This window comes from Sceloporus occidentalis, unplaced genomic scaffold (genome assembly GCF_023333645.1).
Source record: "Sceloporus occidentalis isolate IW3139 unplaced genomic scaffold, rSceOcc1.0.p SCAF_1, whole genome shotgun sequence".
Taxonomy (NCBI): domain Eukaryota; kingdom Metazoa; phylum Chordata; class Lepidosauria; order Squamata; family Phrynosomatidae; genus Sceloporus; species Sceloporus occidentalis.
The window spans coordinates 235759771-235778394 of NW_028316981.1; the positions used below are offsets into that span (position 1 = coordinate 235759771).

At 43.1% G+C, this 18624-nt stretch overlaps 1 protein-coding gene across 1 annotated transcript in view; it reads left to right on the plus strand.

The window, feature by feature from the left end:
• Nucleotides 1-14263: 14263 nt before the first annotated feature.
• The window catches only part of PGM5 (phosphoglucomutase 5), a 78353-nt gene continuing 73992 nt past the window's right edge, over nt 14264-18624 (plus strand). The window contains exon 1 of the mRNA XM_089490321.1: nt 14264-14814. Coding sequence (XP_089346447.1) covers nt 14554-14814 — 261 coding nt within the window. The 5' untranslated portion in view covers nt 14264-14553. The remainder of the gene's footprint in view (nt 14815-18624) is intronic.

The window sequence follows — 18624 nt, forward strand, 5'->3', positions numbered from 1 at the left end:
GCTTCCTCCCGGAGAGCCTGCTTCCCTCCCCGGCTGCCGCCCTGCTCCTGCTCCCTCCGCCCCTGGAGGCCCTGTGGAGGAGGAGCAGCCCTTGCCCGCCTTGGCTGCCCCGGCTCTTCCCGGAGCCCAGGACTAGGCTGTGCTTGGGCTCAGAGCCCGACCCAGGAGCACACCCCGCCGCCTCCTCCCCCTCGCTCCTGGAGCTTCCCCCGGAGCAGAGGGGCCCCGGCCCAAGGCTGCCTCCTCCTGCTTCTTCTTCATCCTCCTCCTGCTGCTAAAGAAGCCCCGCTCCTCCTCCTCCGGGGAGTCTTCTTCAGTCTGGGAGCCTTGGCCAAAGACAGGGCCTTTGGGGCTCTTGAGCAGTGAGCATTACTCCCATGAACTAGAGGACTGGTTGCCAAACCTTTGATAATAAGAAGTAAAGATGGAGTTGCCACTGGACAGCTCTGATATTCAACCGTGGAGATCTGATTTGAAGAGCAGCGCTGAAACCTTCTCCGGCCTTCTCCTTTACTTCTCTGAATTTAGAGAGCGAGAGAGAGAGAGAGAGAGAGGGATGTTGGTTGATTCGATTTTTACAGCCGCACCACATAAATAATCCACTTTCACAACTGCAGTGCAGATGCAAAAGCCAAGTCAACCAAAATCTCTTCCCTGTCTCTAGATTGAGATGCTTCACAAAAGTGCGATTCGTAGAGCTGATGTCTCTTGACTCTGCAGAGCGCAAGAGAGAGAGCACCCTCGGAGAAAGCACATCCTCAACTGCACTTTTGCAAAGCATCTCAGTCTTATCACACTTGCCGGCAAACAAGATTTAAAGGCGAGTGAAACTAGAGAAAACCAGGAAATGCCTGAAGTTTATCACACGACGTTCCTGGTTTTCTCTAACTCTCTTTTAAATCCCATTTGCCCACGAGTGTGATGATAAAGCAGAGAGAAGAGATTTTGGTTGACTCGACTTTTGTCAGAGAGCCCTGGTGCCAGGACAAACTACAGGTCCCAGGAACTGCTTTCACAGCCGTGGCTCCATCCTATAGGATCCTGGGATTTGTAGGTTTGCTCTGGCACCAGAGCTCTCTGACAGAGAAGGTTAAATGTTTCACAAAGATACAGTTCCCATAATTCCTATAGCATTCAGCTATAAAGCGGTGTCAGCCTGGATGATTTCTGCTGTGTGGATGCAGCCTTCTTTGGGAGAGTGGAAAGACAGGGCCAGGGCTGGAAAGTCTCCAGTTTTTGGAAGGGGTCTTCCTAGTTTTGTGGTTCTCAGTCTCTCCTCTCTGAGCCTCTCCTCTCTCAAGACCCACCAAAGAAGAAACAAAAAGCTCACCCTCCCACCAGGAGGACATCAAATTTGTTTACAGGCAATTAATTATTATATTTGTCATAAATAAACCATGTTGTTGTTGTTGTTGTTGTTGTTGTCTTTTCCAACTTATGACCCTAAAGCAATCCTCTTAGCATGGGGTTTTCTTGGATGATTTGTCCAGAGGAGCTTTGCCATTGCCATCCTCTGAGGCTGAGAGAGTGTGACTTTCCAAAAGCCACCCAGTAGGTTTCATAGCCAAGCTGGTCTCCAGAGTCATAGTCCAACACTCAAACCACTACACCACACTCTAACCACACTCCAATGGTCTCTAACATGAAAAGACCATAGCATTGTTGGAAGTAAACACAAACAAGAATAATTGTATTAGTAGCTGGAAATTATAATAATACTGCCAGACATAACTTTTGTTGTTACAGCAACTGTGTAAAACATAACACAAATTAAATATTACAGCTGTATATTTGGGGCAAGCAAGCAGTGTGTTGTGTAGAGGTTTGAGTGCTGGATTAGGACTCCAAAAAGACCCAGGGTTCAGATCCTTGACCAGCCATGGAAACTGACTGGACAAGTCACACTTTGTCACAGGAAGGCAGTGGCAAGCTACCTCTGAGCAATTCTTCCCAAGAAAAACCCTTGATAGGGCCACCATAAGATGGAGACAATTGGGAGTAAATTTTCTGTGTCACTTGTGTCGCACTTAGCTATTTGTGTCTCACACCAGTATTATGCTACATATTTGTGGTACATATTTCACTGGCAGAGAAGCACTGCTTTGTGTGCTCTGTCTCCATCTCTTGTCCTCAGTCCTGCAATGTGGTGGAAGTGAGATGTGATGTTTACAATGCCAAGACTTGGTAATTGTTGTTGTTGTTGTTGTTGTTGTTGTTGTTATTATTATTATTATTATTATTATGTTTATGGTAAGAAGTAATTCAGTCTTGTGTTTCCAATGTTTTGTAACACCACTATCCTGCAGCACCTTAATGAACAGATTTCTTTTTTACATGTGCATCTTTTGGAATAGCTGTACTTAATTCTGATAACCTTTAAGGGACTGTCACAAAGCCCTTTGCTAGGGCAGGCAGACTAACACTGAAGGACACCTTCTCAGAGCATCCGTTAAAGTTAGCTCAAAACAAGGGGTTTGTGACAGTATCTTAAAGATCCCTTATCCCTTATTTGGCAAGAAATCAATTGTGAGTTGTTGGCAATGGAAACACTCTGTATCAAGTAAAGATGTTCAAAAAATGTCAAACCAATGTTATTCATATTTACTGTACTGCTACTTCCAATAGCTTTATTCATGTAAATAGAAAGGCCAGTTAAATATTTATGACATGTAACCCCTGTTTTGACCATTTGTAATGGATCATTGAAGTAGAATTGTACTTGGAACCTCTATAAAGCAGTATGATACCTTTCTTTCTGATTTTGAATGGGGGCTGCAGCTGGATTAATTCATTCATGAGGCCTGACTAGTTCAATGAACTAGCTATCTGGTTTTAAAACGTCTTGTTAAGTAAAGATTGAGTTGCTAGTTGACAGTTCTGATATTAAACTGTGGAGATCTCATTTTAATCAATGCTGAAAACTTCTCAGGTCTTCTACTTTACTTCTCTGAATTTTTTTCTTCATGTGACATATAATCACATGTCAAAGTTCAGCTAAGGAGAAAAGTACCTTGGAGACAGACAGTGGGAAGATAAGATGCATGCAGGAGGAGAAATTATCTATATCTCTGTTCTAAAATTCCATTTTATATCTTGCATTTTATACCTTTTAAGTGAAACCTGCTATTAATAGGGACTTCTTAGGCTCAACCTTGGTTTTGCTCTAAGAGAAGATCTGTTCATCATTGGATAGATGCTCAACTGAGATGGTAACATGCACCTTCTTGGGAAGATAATATTTGTAGCACTGTCTCCATATTGCACCTCCCTGCATGATGATGTAGTAAATTGACAGGACTAGCCAGGCATTTCAGAACCAGCAACTAGAGTTTTTCCCAGAGTAAGACATTCAAATTCAATAATTTCTGCTAATGCATGTACAAAGCAGCTAGGCCATTGAATACTGGCTTCGACAAAATCCACATTAGCAGTGTTGGGTTGTGACCTGGGGAGGCTTCACGTTCTCTCTGACATCTCATCTCCTTTGGTCTTTCTGTTCTTCTGAAATATTTTCAGTCTTTTTTTCCTCTTTTCAGTGAAAATGTGTATTAGTTGTAACAACCAGAGCCTTAGCTTTGTTTTTAGCCTCACCTTTAAGACCAGCTGATCTATTTTAACATGGGCTTTTGTGGATATCAGTCTGCTTCTTCAGATGCACCAAGTCCCTGACTTTAAAGTATCTGAAGAAGTACATTGATATCCATAAAAACGTATGCAAAAATAGATCAGCTTGCCTTTAAAGTGCTACTAGATTCTTCTTCCCCCATCCACTTAAGAAAAACACCATTTAAGCTTTGTTTTTGTTTCTTTCTTAATATTTCTCCATGATGTTTGTGGGTGGGTAGGTGGATGTATGCAGTGAATCCTCATAAATTCTGATATATAGAGTTGTGTCAGTGAAGCCATCTATTCTTCCACTAGTTGGAAAAATAAATTAGTTAATTAAATTAAGGTCTCTCTCTGCCTTATCCTGGCCCCCGTCTTACTGGTCCGGCTCAGGAAGCAGTGGACACCCTATCTCCAGAGGAAGCAAAAGACAATGAGAAGGTCAAGGGGGTGATACTCCATACCTTGAACATATTGAAGGACACATATCACAAGCATTGGTGGGAGTTAAAATGGCAGAGCAGGGTCCATCCGAGGACCCTGGGGCAAAAGGTGCGAGCCAATGGATTACACTGGCTAAACCCTGTTGTGGAGACAGCTCCAGAAGTAGCAGAGTTAGTGCTCATAGAGCAGTTTGTTCTGGCTCTTCCCGCCACTGCGCACAACTGGGTGAGATGTCACTGCCCAAAGTCACTGGATGAGGCAGTGGAACTGATGGAAGCATTCTTGAATGCTGAGGAGGCGGAGGTTGGACGGCTCCACCGATAGGGAGAGATGAGCATAACCCATATGAGTAGGGGAGAAGGCTCAGAGGCTTACCCAAGCTAATTCCTAGAAAAGAAAAAATGGAAGAGAAAGGAAAAGAAACCAAGGAGGTGAAAGAGTCGCCGTGAGGGAATAAAGAGGGAGCCAAACTTGTGGTAACCTGCTTTGCTTGTGGAATGGAGGGATACGTACGACAGGATTGCCCCTTGATGGAGTGTTTGTGAGCGGACACTTGGGAGGCAGCCCAGGTGAGTACGTGGGAGCATGAGACTAGAGTAATAAGAATGAAAGCAAGTGGGAGGGAGGTGGAGGGCTAGGTTGAGGGCAAGGGGTAGGGAAGTGTTACATCAAGGTTTGGGTTATCATTATGACCAGGGCTAGGGCAATTTTTTTATCACTAAAAACCATCCTACAAGGCATAATAACATACTAAATAAAATATAAAGGAAATATAAAATGTACAAAATTTACTCAGTGTACAGTTATGTTTTGGGTTATGGTTCGGTCCAAGGCTAGGGCTTGGGCTCACTTTAGGGGAAAGGCTAGGGAAAAGACTAGAGCAAAGGCTAGAGAATAGGCTACAGGAAAGTCTTGGAGTTGAGTTGGGGTTAGGGGAGCTGTTCAGATGGGGTCAGGGTAAGGCTTGGGTTTGTGTAGGGCTAGAGCTAAAGGTAGGGTTAGGGTTAACATTAGGGCTAGGGATGGATTTGAGGCTAGAGTCAGGGTTTAGGCAGGGACGTAGCCAAGGGGGGGGGGGTTCTTGGGGTCCAGACCCCCCCTTCCGTTAGATAAAATGAATGGTGTGTGCTGCCGCGCCGCCCCCCCAGCCCCATTATAATGGTGGCACTTAGTATGGACCCCCCCTCCCCAAAATCCTGGCTACGTCCCTGGTTTAGGGTTAGGGTTTAGGCATTAGTGGTTAGGGTTTGTGGCAGGCTTAGAGCAAAGGTTAGCTCAAGGACTCAGGTTTGGGCTAGTGCTAAAACAAGGGCTAGGACTAGGGTTACTTTTACAGCTAGCTTAGGGAAAGCTTAAGGTAACAGCAAGGTTAGGGCTGTGGCTAGGGCTAGGGTTATGGCTAGGGTTTCTTTAGGGTTTTAAACAGTCTGCACTTGTCATATATGTGGTCTTTAAAAACTTGTTTCATACATCTGCAATAAGTGATCTTTATTGCCCCAGCAAGTTTTAAGACACGTAAATCTGAAATTGTAAAGGCCTCATTCTTTGTTTAAAGAATGAATGAGGAGTAGTCAGCCCTAGTAATTGCATGTTTGGCACACATAAGAAAGGACCTTATGTATGTCCAGGCATAACTTGGTTAATGAAGTAGATGTATTCTTGGGCATTACCAGAGGCAGAAATAACATGGAAAAATAGGGATAGAGTCCTACACCACAAAGCAGAAAAACAGTATAACATGTTCCAGCAAACTTTTTATCCAGAACTGACAATATGTGAAATCATACAAGCTGGTCAGCTAAGCCTTGCATAACTAAAGAAAAATATTTTGAATTTTGAAAGCTTGTTCTAAAATGCATTCAAGGCCAGACTTACAGATCTCTGCTTAATACGTTGGGTGCCTGAGACAGGCTTATCTGCTTTTCTCTTCTCTCTTGGCTTTGCTATTAATTTACGCACAATAAAAGATTGTAGGGACAGATGCTATTATTTATTTATTTATTTATTTATTTTATTTACAGTATTTATACCCCGCCCTTCAGCCCTAAAGGCTCTCAGAGCGGCTTACAATTATTATTTTAATTAGATGGTTCCCTGCCCTCAGACTTACAATCTAAAAAGACATGACACAAAAGGACAAGGGAATGGTGGTGGGAAAGGGGATCAGGTCCAGCAGTTTTTCTCTCCCTCTGAGGCCTGGACCAAGGCAGATGGAATGGAGGGAGGGCTCTTCTTCTTAATCGAGGCCGGCCCGATGGGCCTGCCTTTACACTCCCTCCTGGCTAGAAGATGACAGTTGGCAAGGAGGGAAGGCCTTCTTCTTCAGGCCATCTCACTTATCTCACTTGTTGGACACACACCATGCCATTGAAAGTCTGTATTTCTCCAGCCCCCCTTGACCATCCTCCCAATGCCAATGATTAAATAAATAAATAAAATCCTGCAAGACAGAGGCCAAGGAGGAAATGGGCAGTCTGGAGGTCACAGACTTTATTAACCTAATGAAAATGGAGCAAACGATAGAACAGGAGAAATTCAGCACAAAATAAGTAAAGAGATAGTACATGAATATCTGGTTAATCTAAATAAATATAAGTCTCCAGGATCAGATGAACTACATCCAAGAGTATTAAAAGAACTGGCAAATGTAATACCGGAGCCATTGGCAATCATCTTTGAGAACTCCTGGAGAACAGGAGAAATCCCAGCAGACTGGAGGAGGGCAAACGTTGTCCCCATCTTCAAAAAGGGGAAAAATGAGGATCTCAACAATTATCATCCAGTTAGTCTGACATCAGTTCTAGGAAAGATTCTGGAGCAGATAATTAAACAGAGAGTCTGTGAACATCTAGAAGGCAATGCCATAATCACAAAAAGTCAACATGGGTTTCAGAGAAAGAAGTCATGCCAGACAAATCTTATCTCTTTCTTTGATAAAATTACCAGCTTGGTAGATGAAGGGAATGCTGTGGATATAGTATATCTTGATTTCAGTAAGGCCTTTGACAAAGTTTCCCATGACATTCTTGCAAACAAGCTTGTAAAATGTGGTCTAAACAATGCAACTGCTAGGTGAATTAGTAATTGGTCTACTGGCTGAACCCAAAGGTGCTCAGCAATGGCTCCTTTTCATCCTGGAGAGAAGTGACCAGTGGGGTCCCACAGGGCTCTCTCCTGGGCCCAGTGCTATTAATCAGCTTTATCAATGACTTGGATGACAGAATTGGGAACATACTTATCAAATTTGCAGACGACACCAAATTAGGAAGAATAGCTAACACTCCAGAGGACAGGATCAAAATTCAAAACGACCCGAATAGACTAGAAAACTGGGCCAAAGCTAACAAAATGAAATTCTACATGGAGAAATGTAAGGTACTGCACTTAGGGCAGAAAAATGAAATGCACAGATATAGGATGGGGGACACCTGGCTGAATGAGACTACATGTGAAAGGGATCTAGGAGTCCAAGTAGACCACAATGTGAACATGAGTCAACAGTGTGATGCGGCCGCTAAAAAGGCCAATGCGACTTTAGGCTGCATCAATAAAAGTATAGTGTCTAGATCAAGAGAAGTAATAGTGCCACTCTATTCTGCTTTGGTCAGGCCCCACCTGGAATATTGTGTCCAGTTCTGGGTACCACAATTCAAAAAGGATGTTGAGAAACTGGAGTGTGTCCAAAGGACGGTGACTAAAATGGTGAAGGGTCTGGAGACCATGTCCGATGAGGAATGACTTAGGGAGCTGGGGATGTTTAGCCTGGAGAAGAGAAAGTTAAGAGGTGATATGATAACCCTGTTTAAATATTTGAAGGGATGTCATATTGAGGAGGGAGCAAGCTTGTTTTCTGCTGCTCCAGAGATTAGGACCCGGAGCAATGGATACAAGCTACAGGAAACGAGATTCCACCTCAACATTAGGAGGAACTTCCTGGCAGAAAGGGCTGTTTGACAGAGGAACACACTCCTTTGGAGAGTGGTGGAATCTCCCTCCTTGGAGGTCTTTAAACAGAGGCTGGATGGCCATCTGTCAATGGGGATGCTTTGATTGAGAGTTCTTGCATGGCAGGGGTTGGACTGGATGGCCCTTGTGGTCTCTTCCAACTCTACCATTCTATGATTCTATGATTAACCAAGGTATACCTCTATTAATGAGTGCTAATAGAACTTTATTTAAAGAGGGTTCTTGATTCAGGTAGGATCCACATTGTGTTGTACACAGAACTGTACAAATGTGCAGGGCCCCTTTCCCCATGTATCAAATAATAGGAGGCATGGAAGAGGGCTATGGCCAGTAACAACCCCATAAGGGTGTTTGTGTGAATAGTCCATCTGTTTCACTTGAACTTCACTGTTTTGGAGTCAGAATCAGGACTAGTTTGCTAAAAGCTATGCTCTTTCTCAAAAAGAGCCTGAGCCTTAGCTTTTCAAGCCAATAAACCAGAACAGAATTGTATAAAGCATTTTCACTCCAGATGGCGCTAGTTGACCACTTTCATAAAAGTAAAGAAACTTTTTTTAAAAATATAACTATTGGCCCTCTGAATAAATCTTGCTAAGAAAACTCCCTGATAGGCTTGCTGTAAAGTCACCATAAGTCAGAAACGACTTGAAGACACACAACAGTATCAGATCACAATTATTACTTTGATCTGCAGTTAAGGGGTCTGCAGAAAGGTCGCAAAACAAGTCTTGCCTATGCAGTTGAATATTCCCCCTAATGACAGAGACTGAGGGTCCATCCACAGTCCATCTACAGTTTCACAACACTTTAAGTGCTGTAGTTCCATCCTATAGCACCTGTAGTTTCCCAAGGTCTTTAGCCTTCTCTGCCAAAGAGTGCAGTTGCCTCACAGAACTACAAATCCCAGGATTCTGTAGGGTGGAGCCGTGTGGTTAACTGCACTATTACTACAGTATAGAAACACCCCGAGTCCACACACCTTTATGTACACAAACACACACTCATCTGAATGCAGATGCAAGACTACAATTAACCCCCATGTTCCAAGGGAGGACACTTTCATTGTCAGAACCATATTCTGTCGCAGAGACCATAAAAAACTAGATTTATAGTACAGACATATTATAACATTGTCATATGAACAGTCTGTCATAAACAATTTCCTCACGTTTCATCTACTTGCTATGTACAGGATGTTGGGTTTTATAGTTCTTGTTGTTTAACAAATGTACAGCTAGGACCACAAAAAAGTCAAAATATATTGCTTTTTGCCCTTGGGGTAAGTTGTGCAGCTAATGCACCCTAATATCCCTAGAGTGTTTTTCAGCAAGCTGTGATCCATTGAAGCAAAAATTACAGTCGGGTTGTAACTGGGTTGACACCATTTGTATGGGAGATTGGGATTCCCTTTGGGTTGAGTATATACAAGAAATGTACATTATATTATAACTCTAAATACGTTGGCATTCACATTAGAGTCAGAAAATACCCTTAAACTCACTTAATGCAAGTTTTTTTTAATTCATGCATTAGATTTGGACAGTTATATATGTGTTTTCATTTGTAGAAGAAACTAGTTTAATTAAATGGTACTCCCCACAACCAAAGGCATTTTCAAATCTCTCTCTCTCTCTCTCTCTCTTGTTTGCTTGTTTAAGAACAACTGTAAGTGGTCTCATGGGTATGGAGAAGTTCAGTTTTTTCTAATACATCTTGCCTTCTATAGCCTTGATTCCTCTCTCTACTGGAAAAGGACAGATTTTCCCATGAAAACTTCTAATCTAAACCAGGGATGCAGAATATATGGCTTCCGTATGTTATCAGACTACAATTCCCATTATCCCTAGTCAGAACCAGCAATGGTGAGGAATGATGGGAGTTGCAGTATAGTTGCAGTCTAGCCTATTTGGAGAGAAACACATTCCCTATCAAAAAGAGAGTACACTAAACTGTATGTGTGTGTGTGTGTATGGGGGGGGGGAGATTAGTAGCACCACAGGTCATAAAGAAAGTACTCAGCTACCTCTGCCAATTGGCTATTATTAGGAAAAACCATTATTCTGCAGGTAAACAAATGGTGGGAAAGCTTTTTATAATAGGCAAGAGTCAGAATGGCTAGAAGATAGGTATGAGGAGACTGCAGGAGTTTGATAACACACAAGCCTTGTTTCCCATGGAAGATGACAGTGAGATTGTACAGACTCAAGAGAATTCCCTGGCCTTCTACAAGGAGTAGCATACCATACTGCAAACATGTTGTGATTCACTCAGTTGAAATAACATTTCAGTAAACACTCTTCTTCCTGCAGTAAATGTAAACTGACAAAACTATGATGGTTTTGTGAACTTTGCTTGAAGTAAATACCCTTCTTTGCTAGAGCAATAATCCCTCTGAAGAAACCAATGACTAACCGAAGTCAGAGAGTGCTTGCTTTGGTATGCATTAATTAATGTTACCCAAATCTTTTGCAAGGAGAGATGTGCCATTTAAAACATTGTACTTGCTTCTTTGTCAGCTCCTGTTACATATGTTACAAGTGTTTCAGTAGTAACCGAATTTCTGGGTTATGCTTTTAATACCCTGAAAGCTAAGATGTTCATCTTTTTATTTAACAAAGAAACAAACTTTGGCTTTCATCCATTATGGGGTATTATTTCTTGACTGATTGAAATGCCACTGCTCCAAGTGCAGCTATGCTGCCTTCTTGGATAAAATACATATAAGAACAGACTAGCTGTTTTTGGCTGTTTTTTTCATCCTCATTTATGAACTCACACAAATGGGTCTTCAACAGAGCCTCTCAGAGAATCATCTAGAGCATAGGCCCCTCAATTCTGCTGTCTGCCACAAACAATCCCAGCAGGATTTGATCAGTGGAAGAGGATGAGTTATGTGAGTTCACACTTACAGGTATGCAGCCTGTTACTCTTCTCTGTGGTCTCTACGACTTGCACAAATTAGTAAAGTGTTAGCTCCCTGACTGGCGGTTAAAATCACTGCATGGCAATAGGAAGGATCTCTACTTGTTCTCAAGTCCAAATGATACTGTTTCACAAATACTGAGGGTTGATCCCACATAACAGCCTGGCACAACTCTGGTAATAGGATACCATGCATCGTGGCTGTAGAAGTTGCTGTAAATGTGCCTCAAGAAACTGCGGGGCCTATAAACATCACAACGCATATGCTAATGCAATAATATAGAGAATCCATCTAGAGAACCTCTGAACAGAAATAGATTGTCTCTTCTTTAGGCCTTGATAACATACAAACAAATGCTGCAAAGCACAGAACCCTTGAGGTGCTCTGCTCATAGAAAGCAGAGAATGAAAGGATTTTTCTACAATTGTGCCAGGATTAGGGGAAAAGATTGGTACCACCATGACCTGTCCCATATAGGAACTCTGAAAGTATAATAAACACACACCTCAATTAATGAAGTAGATGTGTTACTGCCAAGCAGCAGTGGTCTGTTGCCTGGTGCAATGAGCCAAAGAATCATACAGGAGTAGAGAACACCACCATCTTAACCCAATTGCACCGTTGAGGCCAGTCAGCTGAATATTTTCACAATGCTGACAAAACAAAATAAAGAGGCATTCAAGTCCTTTTATACAATTTTTGATACAAGCAAGCATTTGCAAAACACTTTACTGGTCAGCTATCAATCTTCAAGCCCCATCTTGTCTCCTCTTGTTTCTCTGAACCAAGTGCAACTATATCTACCACTGTTGCATGTGATGCCCAATGCTAAGCTTCATTAACTTATTTAGGGGTAAGGCTTTCACTTTTGCAATGTCAATAGGTCAACAAAGTTTACTTGAAACTGCAATCTCGTTGGTTCATACTAGTTTTTGTTGGTTTTAACTGCTTCAGGCTTGCTCTAGCCTACAGCAATTGGAGGATCTAGTCCCTTATCTGCACCTGGCTTGCTTCATTTCAAGAGGAGCATCAGATGTGTTCCTGGGCTTTACTTCTTCAAGAGAAACTTTGGTATCAGAGGTAGAAATAGCATAGAAAAGATTATTCAGTGGTCCCCAGAAAGGCTTGCCTGAACTCTGCTTTGGTGCTATTTGGCCCAAGGCAAAATCTTTATTTTCCCAAGAATAGTAATTGTGTTCTTTCCAGTGTTTGGTTTTTTTATGTTGTTTGTTATCTGCTGCTCCAGATTTCATTATTGTTGGATTGTTGCATTTATTTTAATACTTTGGCTAAACTACATGCTTTTATTTTCATTGTAAGCTGCCCTGGGAAAGTATTTGAAGTCCAAGATATAAATTCCTCAGACAACGAAACAAATAAAAACAAATGGATGCAGAATCAATTGAGACAACCGTGCAATTATGTGTATACTTATTTTAAAACCCTTACTTAAAATAGTGGCATTTTCTTCCAAGCAAACATGTGTAAGACTTGGTTGCAGGTCAATCAAGAGCAACTAAACTAGATTGAAAAGTGAATTATAATTAGAGTATTTCCCTCGCAACAACCTCTGAGACTGTTGTGTAACCTTTCCAGTTCCATAACAAGTCATGAAGGAAATGACAGCTTGGTTACTTTTACCTGTAAAATATCAGTCTGCTCTATATTGCTCAAGGCTAGTGCAGGTCTTCATCAGTCCTGAGCCATCACAGTGTCCATCGTACCCCTCTCCCCCTCAGGATGGATCCCTTCTAGCACCCCAAATTGATGATGACGAGCCCCAGACCACCCCACATTTACCATGAGTAGCTGCACCTGCTTGACTACGCTGACTGCTCATGCTTAGCCTGCATGCATTCATTAGGAATAAATCTATTTTCAACATATGATATTTAAAAGTGATTACCCCTCTCCCCCAACACCATGCCTAGGCTTTGGCAAAATAAATGCCTGGGTTCTTGTTGCTGTCGTGTGTGGCTTCAGGCCAGTTTCTGATTTATGGCAACAATGAGGTGAACCTATATTGTTGTTGTGTGTGCCTCCAAGTCATTTCTGACTTATGGGGAGCATGAGGCAAACCTATGTTGTTGTTGTTGTGTGTGCCTCCAGGTCATTTCTGACTTATGGGGACCATGAGGCAAACCTATGTTGTTGTTGTGTGTGCCTTCAGGTCATTTCTGACTTATGGGGACCATGACGCAAACCTATGTTGCTGTTGTTGTGTGTGCCTTCAGCTTCAGGTCATTTCTGACTTACTGGGACCATGAGGCAAACCTATGTTGTTGTTGTTGTGTGTGCCTTCAGGTCATTTCTGACTTATGGGGACCATGAGGCAAACCTATGTTGCTGTTGTTGTGTGTGCCTTCAGCTTCAGGTCATTTCTGACTTACTGGGACCATGAGGCAAACCTATGTTGTTGTTGTTGTGTGTGCCTTCAGGTCATTTCTGACTTATGGGGACCATGACGCAAACCTATGTTGCTGTTGTTGTGTGTGCCTTCAGCTTCAGGTCATTTCTGACTTACTGGGACCATGAGGCAAACCTATGTTGTTGTTGTTGTGTGTGCCTTCAGGTCATTTCTGACTTATGGGGACCATGAGGCAAACCTATGTTGTTGTTGTTATGTGTGCCTTCAGGTCTGCTTCAGACTTACAGTGACCATGAGGCTAACCTATATTGTTGTTGTTGTTGTGTGTGCCTCTGGGTCAGTTTCAGACTTATGGCAAACATGCGGCAAACCTATGTTGTTGTCATTGTTGTGTGTGTGTTTTTAGGCCAGTTTCTGACTTACGGCAACCATGAGGCAAACCTATGTTGTTGATGTATGTGCCTTTGGGTGAGTTTCTGACCATGAGGTGTTCTCCTTCCTCATCGGCTGAGACAGTGTGACTCACACAAAACCACAGTGAGGTTTCCAGTGAGGGCTTATTTGTTTCATTACGCTATTTATACCCAGCTGCGCTTCAGCCTTAAAGGCTCTTGGAGTGGCTTACAATTATGATTACTTTTAATTAGATGGTTCCCTGGCCTCAGGATTACAATCTAAAAAGACAGGACACAAAAGGAGAGAAGGGAATGGTGGCTTGGCTGTGCAGCCCTCAGAAACCACGACGCCCTTCCTGCCTCCATTTTATCTGCCCCAAAGGACAACTCCAGCCAAATAATAATAATAATAATAATAATAATAATAATAATGTGATAAAATTCAAAACAGAAAGCTGGAAGGGCGGGCGGGTGCCTGACAGTAACTGATGCCTGAGAACAAATGTGTGAGGAGAGGAGGAGGAGGAAGGGAAGCGGCCCTCCTCTGGTTACATGATCCCAGCCTCCCTTCACAGAGAGAGAGAGAGTTATTATTGGCGACGCCGGAGGAGGAGGAGGAGGAGGAGGGCTTGGCGTTGCAAAGGGCAGCGGTGGGTTTGTCGGAGGAGGAGGAGAGAGCAGCGAGGGACAGAAGCCGCCTTCCTTCCCTGAGGAGAAATGTCTGTGGAGAGAGACTAGGAGGAAGAAGGAGCCGTTATTATAACTTTGGGCGGGAAAAGAAGGGCGACTCCTGGAGGGAGGGGAGGAGAGGCGCCTCTGCCGCCGCCGCCTCTACCGCCGCCCTCAGGGCCATGGAGGGGAGCCCGATCCCGGTGTTGACGGTGCAGACGTCTCCCTTCGAGGACCAGCGCCCGACGGGCGGCGGGGGCCTGAGGCGCCCCACGGCGGCCTTCGAGGCGCAGCGCCACTACCTGCCCAACTTCGTCCAGAGCCTGCTCTCCTCCGTCGACCTCCGGGACAGGCAGGGATGCACCATGGTGGTCGGCAGCGACGGAAGGTACTTCAGCAAGAGCGCCGTCGAGGTCGTCGTCCAGATGGCCGCCGCCAACGGGGTAAGGGTCAGAAGAAGAAGAAGAAGAAGAGGAATAATCATCATGATAATCATAATAATAATAATAATAATATTTTAATGTCTAATTTTACTAAACAAAACCCCACAACACACAGTACATTCATCATCATCATCATCATCATCAATAATAATAACAACATTTCCACAATCTATGTTATTACAATATGGTTGTTTGTATTTGCCTCAGTTTTTCATGGAATGTATTAACATTTTATTTCTATCTATATAAGTTATGTTCTATCTATACCATTGTTGTTGTTGTTGTTGTTGTTGTTGTTGTTGTTGTTAGCTGCCCTTGAGTCTGTTCCCCTCATGGCCTCCCTGTGGATGAGGAGTTGGGTAAAAAGTGGGAGTCAGGCTGTCTGCAGGACTGACTAGATTTTACCCATCCCTCCCATTTTCTATCCAACTTCTCTAGTTTGTTTCTAACCAAAGCTTTGCTATTGCCTGGCCATTGCTTGCCCCCCCCCCCCCCCGAGACTTGTGTGTCCTTTTCCAGTTCAGGGTTAGGGTTAGACCTTTGTGTCTTCCTCATCCCTGTGGGCGAGACAGTTCCAAGAATCCCTACCCTCCACTGCATTCTTGCCCAGATGCTGCAAGCCCTTGCCCCCAACCCCCCCCCCCCCCAATTGAGTCCATCTGGTTTGTGGTCTTCTTCTCTTTCATCTACCCTCTACCTTTCCTAAATTATTCTTTTCCTAGTGATCCGTTCCTTCTCATTATGTGGCCAAAGTACGACAGTCTCAACTTGATCATCTTTGCTTCCAAAGAGAACCCTGGTCTGATCTGTTCAAGAACCCATTTTTTGCCTTTGTGGGTTTTTTGGGCTACCTGGCCATATTCTAGAAGAGTTTCTTCCTGACATCCAGTCGAACATGGCCACATAGCCCAAAAAACCCACAAAAAACTATGGATGCCAGCCATGAAAGCTTCGACTTCACATTGAAACCCATTTGTTTGTCTTCTTGGATGTCCATAGTATCCTACATACTCTTCTCCAGCACCACATTTCAAATGAGTTGATCTTCTTTCTGTCTGCTTCCTTCACTTCCTTCCAGCTCTGGCATCCATTCATGGTCACTGGGAATACAATGGCCTGAACGATTCTGACTTTAATGCTCAGTTGTATGTCTTTGCTCTTCAGTATCTTTTCCAGTACTTTCATAGCTGCCCTTCCCATTCCTAGTCTTCTTCTTATTTCTTGACTGCAGTCTCCATTCTGTTCTGTGTTTGATCCTATATATGGGAATTCTTTAACTATTTCAATTTCTTCTTTGTCTAGATTGAATTTGTGTCTTTCTTCTGTGGACATTATACCATGAGAATAATATTGTTTTCATAACTAATAAGCATCAGTCATCCCTCTCCATACAACCTGACTTCCCTTCCCTTTTCTTTCTTTTTCTTTCTTTCTTTCTCTCTCTCTTCTTCTCCTTCTACTTTCCTCACAGAATCTGCCCCAAGTTCTTAATGCGCTTCTTTCCTACCTTTTAATTGTAATGTTCTTTTAATATTGTGAAGCTGCTCCAAGTCCCCCTTCTGGGAAAAGAGCAGGATACAAATAAATAAAATAATAGTAATAATAATAATAATAATAATGGAAAGTTGGAAGGAAACCACCCCCAGGCCCCAATTTTTTTATTCCATACTATTCCAGACTTGCACATCTATTCCAGACCTGCACATCTTGTTGGTTAATATTGTTAATATTAATTCCATCCTCCTCCTTCTCTGCCTGGCTCTTTCCTCAAGAGAAAGCCGAGGAGCATAGGAGCATTGTGAGTGTTCACACATCCTCATCCTGAGCAGCATAGGAGCATTGTGAGTGTTCATGCATCCTCATCCTCCACCTGCCCTTCCCCTCAGGAGAAAGCCTAGCAGCAGAGAAGCCTTGTAGGGCAAATATTTGCATGACTTCCTTCTCCAGGAGAAAGCTGGATAGTGGAGGAGCCTTGCTTGGCAAGCATCTGCCCATCCTCCTCCTCATCTGCTCCTCAGGAGAAGGCCAAGCAATGGAGGAGCCTTGAAGTTGTTCCACATCCTCGTGGGCCATCCACGATCCTTTGGCAGGCTGCATGCATCCCCCAGGCCATAAGGTGTGCAGGCCTGATCCATTCCACCACTACCACCCCGCCCGCTGTCCCTCCACTTTCTGTTTGTTGTTGTCGTGCTGTGTCTTCAAGTCAATTCCGACTTATGGTGACTCTAAGGCCGTGATTCACAAATTTTGGTCTTCTGGCTGTTTTGAACTTGAGCTCCCAGAAGCCCAACTCAACCTAGCCAACAGTCAGGAAATCCGAGAGCTGAAGTCCTAAACATCTGGAAGACCAGAGTCTGGGAACCACTGTCCCTAAGTGTATTCACCTATCATAGGGTTTTCTTGGCAGATTTCTTTATATGGTCGTGCTCTACACTTTTCTTTAATAGCCTTCATTTTACAGTGCCTTGTCCTCATTTGTGGCTAGGACATCTGGTCATCTTGACTGGGTGACCTTGGGCAAGTCACACTCTCTTGGCCTCGGAAGATTGCTGAACAAATCTTGCTAAGAAAACCTCATGATAGGGTTGTTTTAGGATTGCCATAAGTCTCAGAGGATGGCAATGACAAACCCCCTTTGAAACAAATCTATCCCATTACGGTTGCCTTAAGTCGGAAATGATTTGAAAGCACACAGGAAGAGCAAGCAATGGAGATGGGACCCGTGTCTAAACATGAAATTCCTTTTTGTTTCATATATATCTGGTGCACATAGCCTGAAGGCAGTTTTATACACAGTATTTGTAATATGTGCACGAAGCAAAGGTTGTGTACACTGAACCATCAGAAAGCAAAGGTGTCACTGTTTCAGCCACCCTTGTGGACAACTTTGCATTTTGGAATATTTGGGTATTCCAGATAAGGGAGACTCAACCTGTACTTAACATTTTGAGATTTCTGAGTAGGTGGGTGAGTGATTTGGTTTGCTTGTTAATGCAGGATTATAGGGGTATGGTGATAGGATTTCCCCCCCAGTCTGTTTTGGGAATTAACTCCAGAACCAGAGGGTAGTAAATCCTGGGAATTTATAAGGAATATCATTTCTGACGGGTCTTCTAGTTTCCAGGCTGATCTTTTGCATCCCGATGTGTCCCGTATATACTTATCATCAAGGCCATTTAGTTCAAACCCTGCACCCTTGTTATGTATTGCCCCCACCCATTGGATTCTTCTGTCCCCCTCCCAAAGTATTTGTTGTTTGCTGAAGCTCTTCTCTGCGTGTGGCATCAAATTGTCTGTCACCTTGTTTCCTCACCCATACTTACAAAACCTGCCTGAAATCTTGAATACTTCTCCATTGAAAGTAGTTGTGCTTGTTGTATGTTAGTGGAGCAGAGAGATAACACTGTGAACAGATGGATTTTTTTGGTGCCGGACGGTCGACATGTTCTACTTTTGGGAAGCTTTAATTTCAAAGTGCAAGTTTCCTCTATGGTCTAACAGCCACATTAAAATAACATTTGGATACCATAAATGTGTTTACTTTTCACTGAGTCATACTAATTCATCTTGTAATACTTGTGCTAGCAAGGAAAGTGGTTATTTCTAGAAAGCTGGTGTTCTAGTAGAACATAGATGTAGTTCAATCTTGTACTCCAGCATTGAGTACAAATCCAGTACATTCACTGGCAAAGCGCACATCTTATACCAGGGGAGGAGGCAGTTATGTTTGTTAACTCCGTTCACTTATTCCTATGTATGTATCCATACAGTCAAAAAGACTTTGATGTAGTCAATAACACATGCTAACTA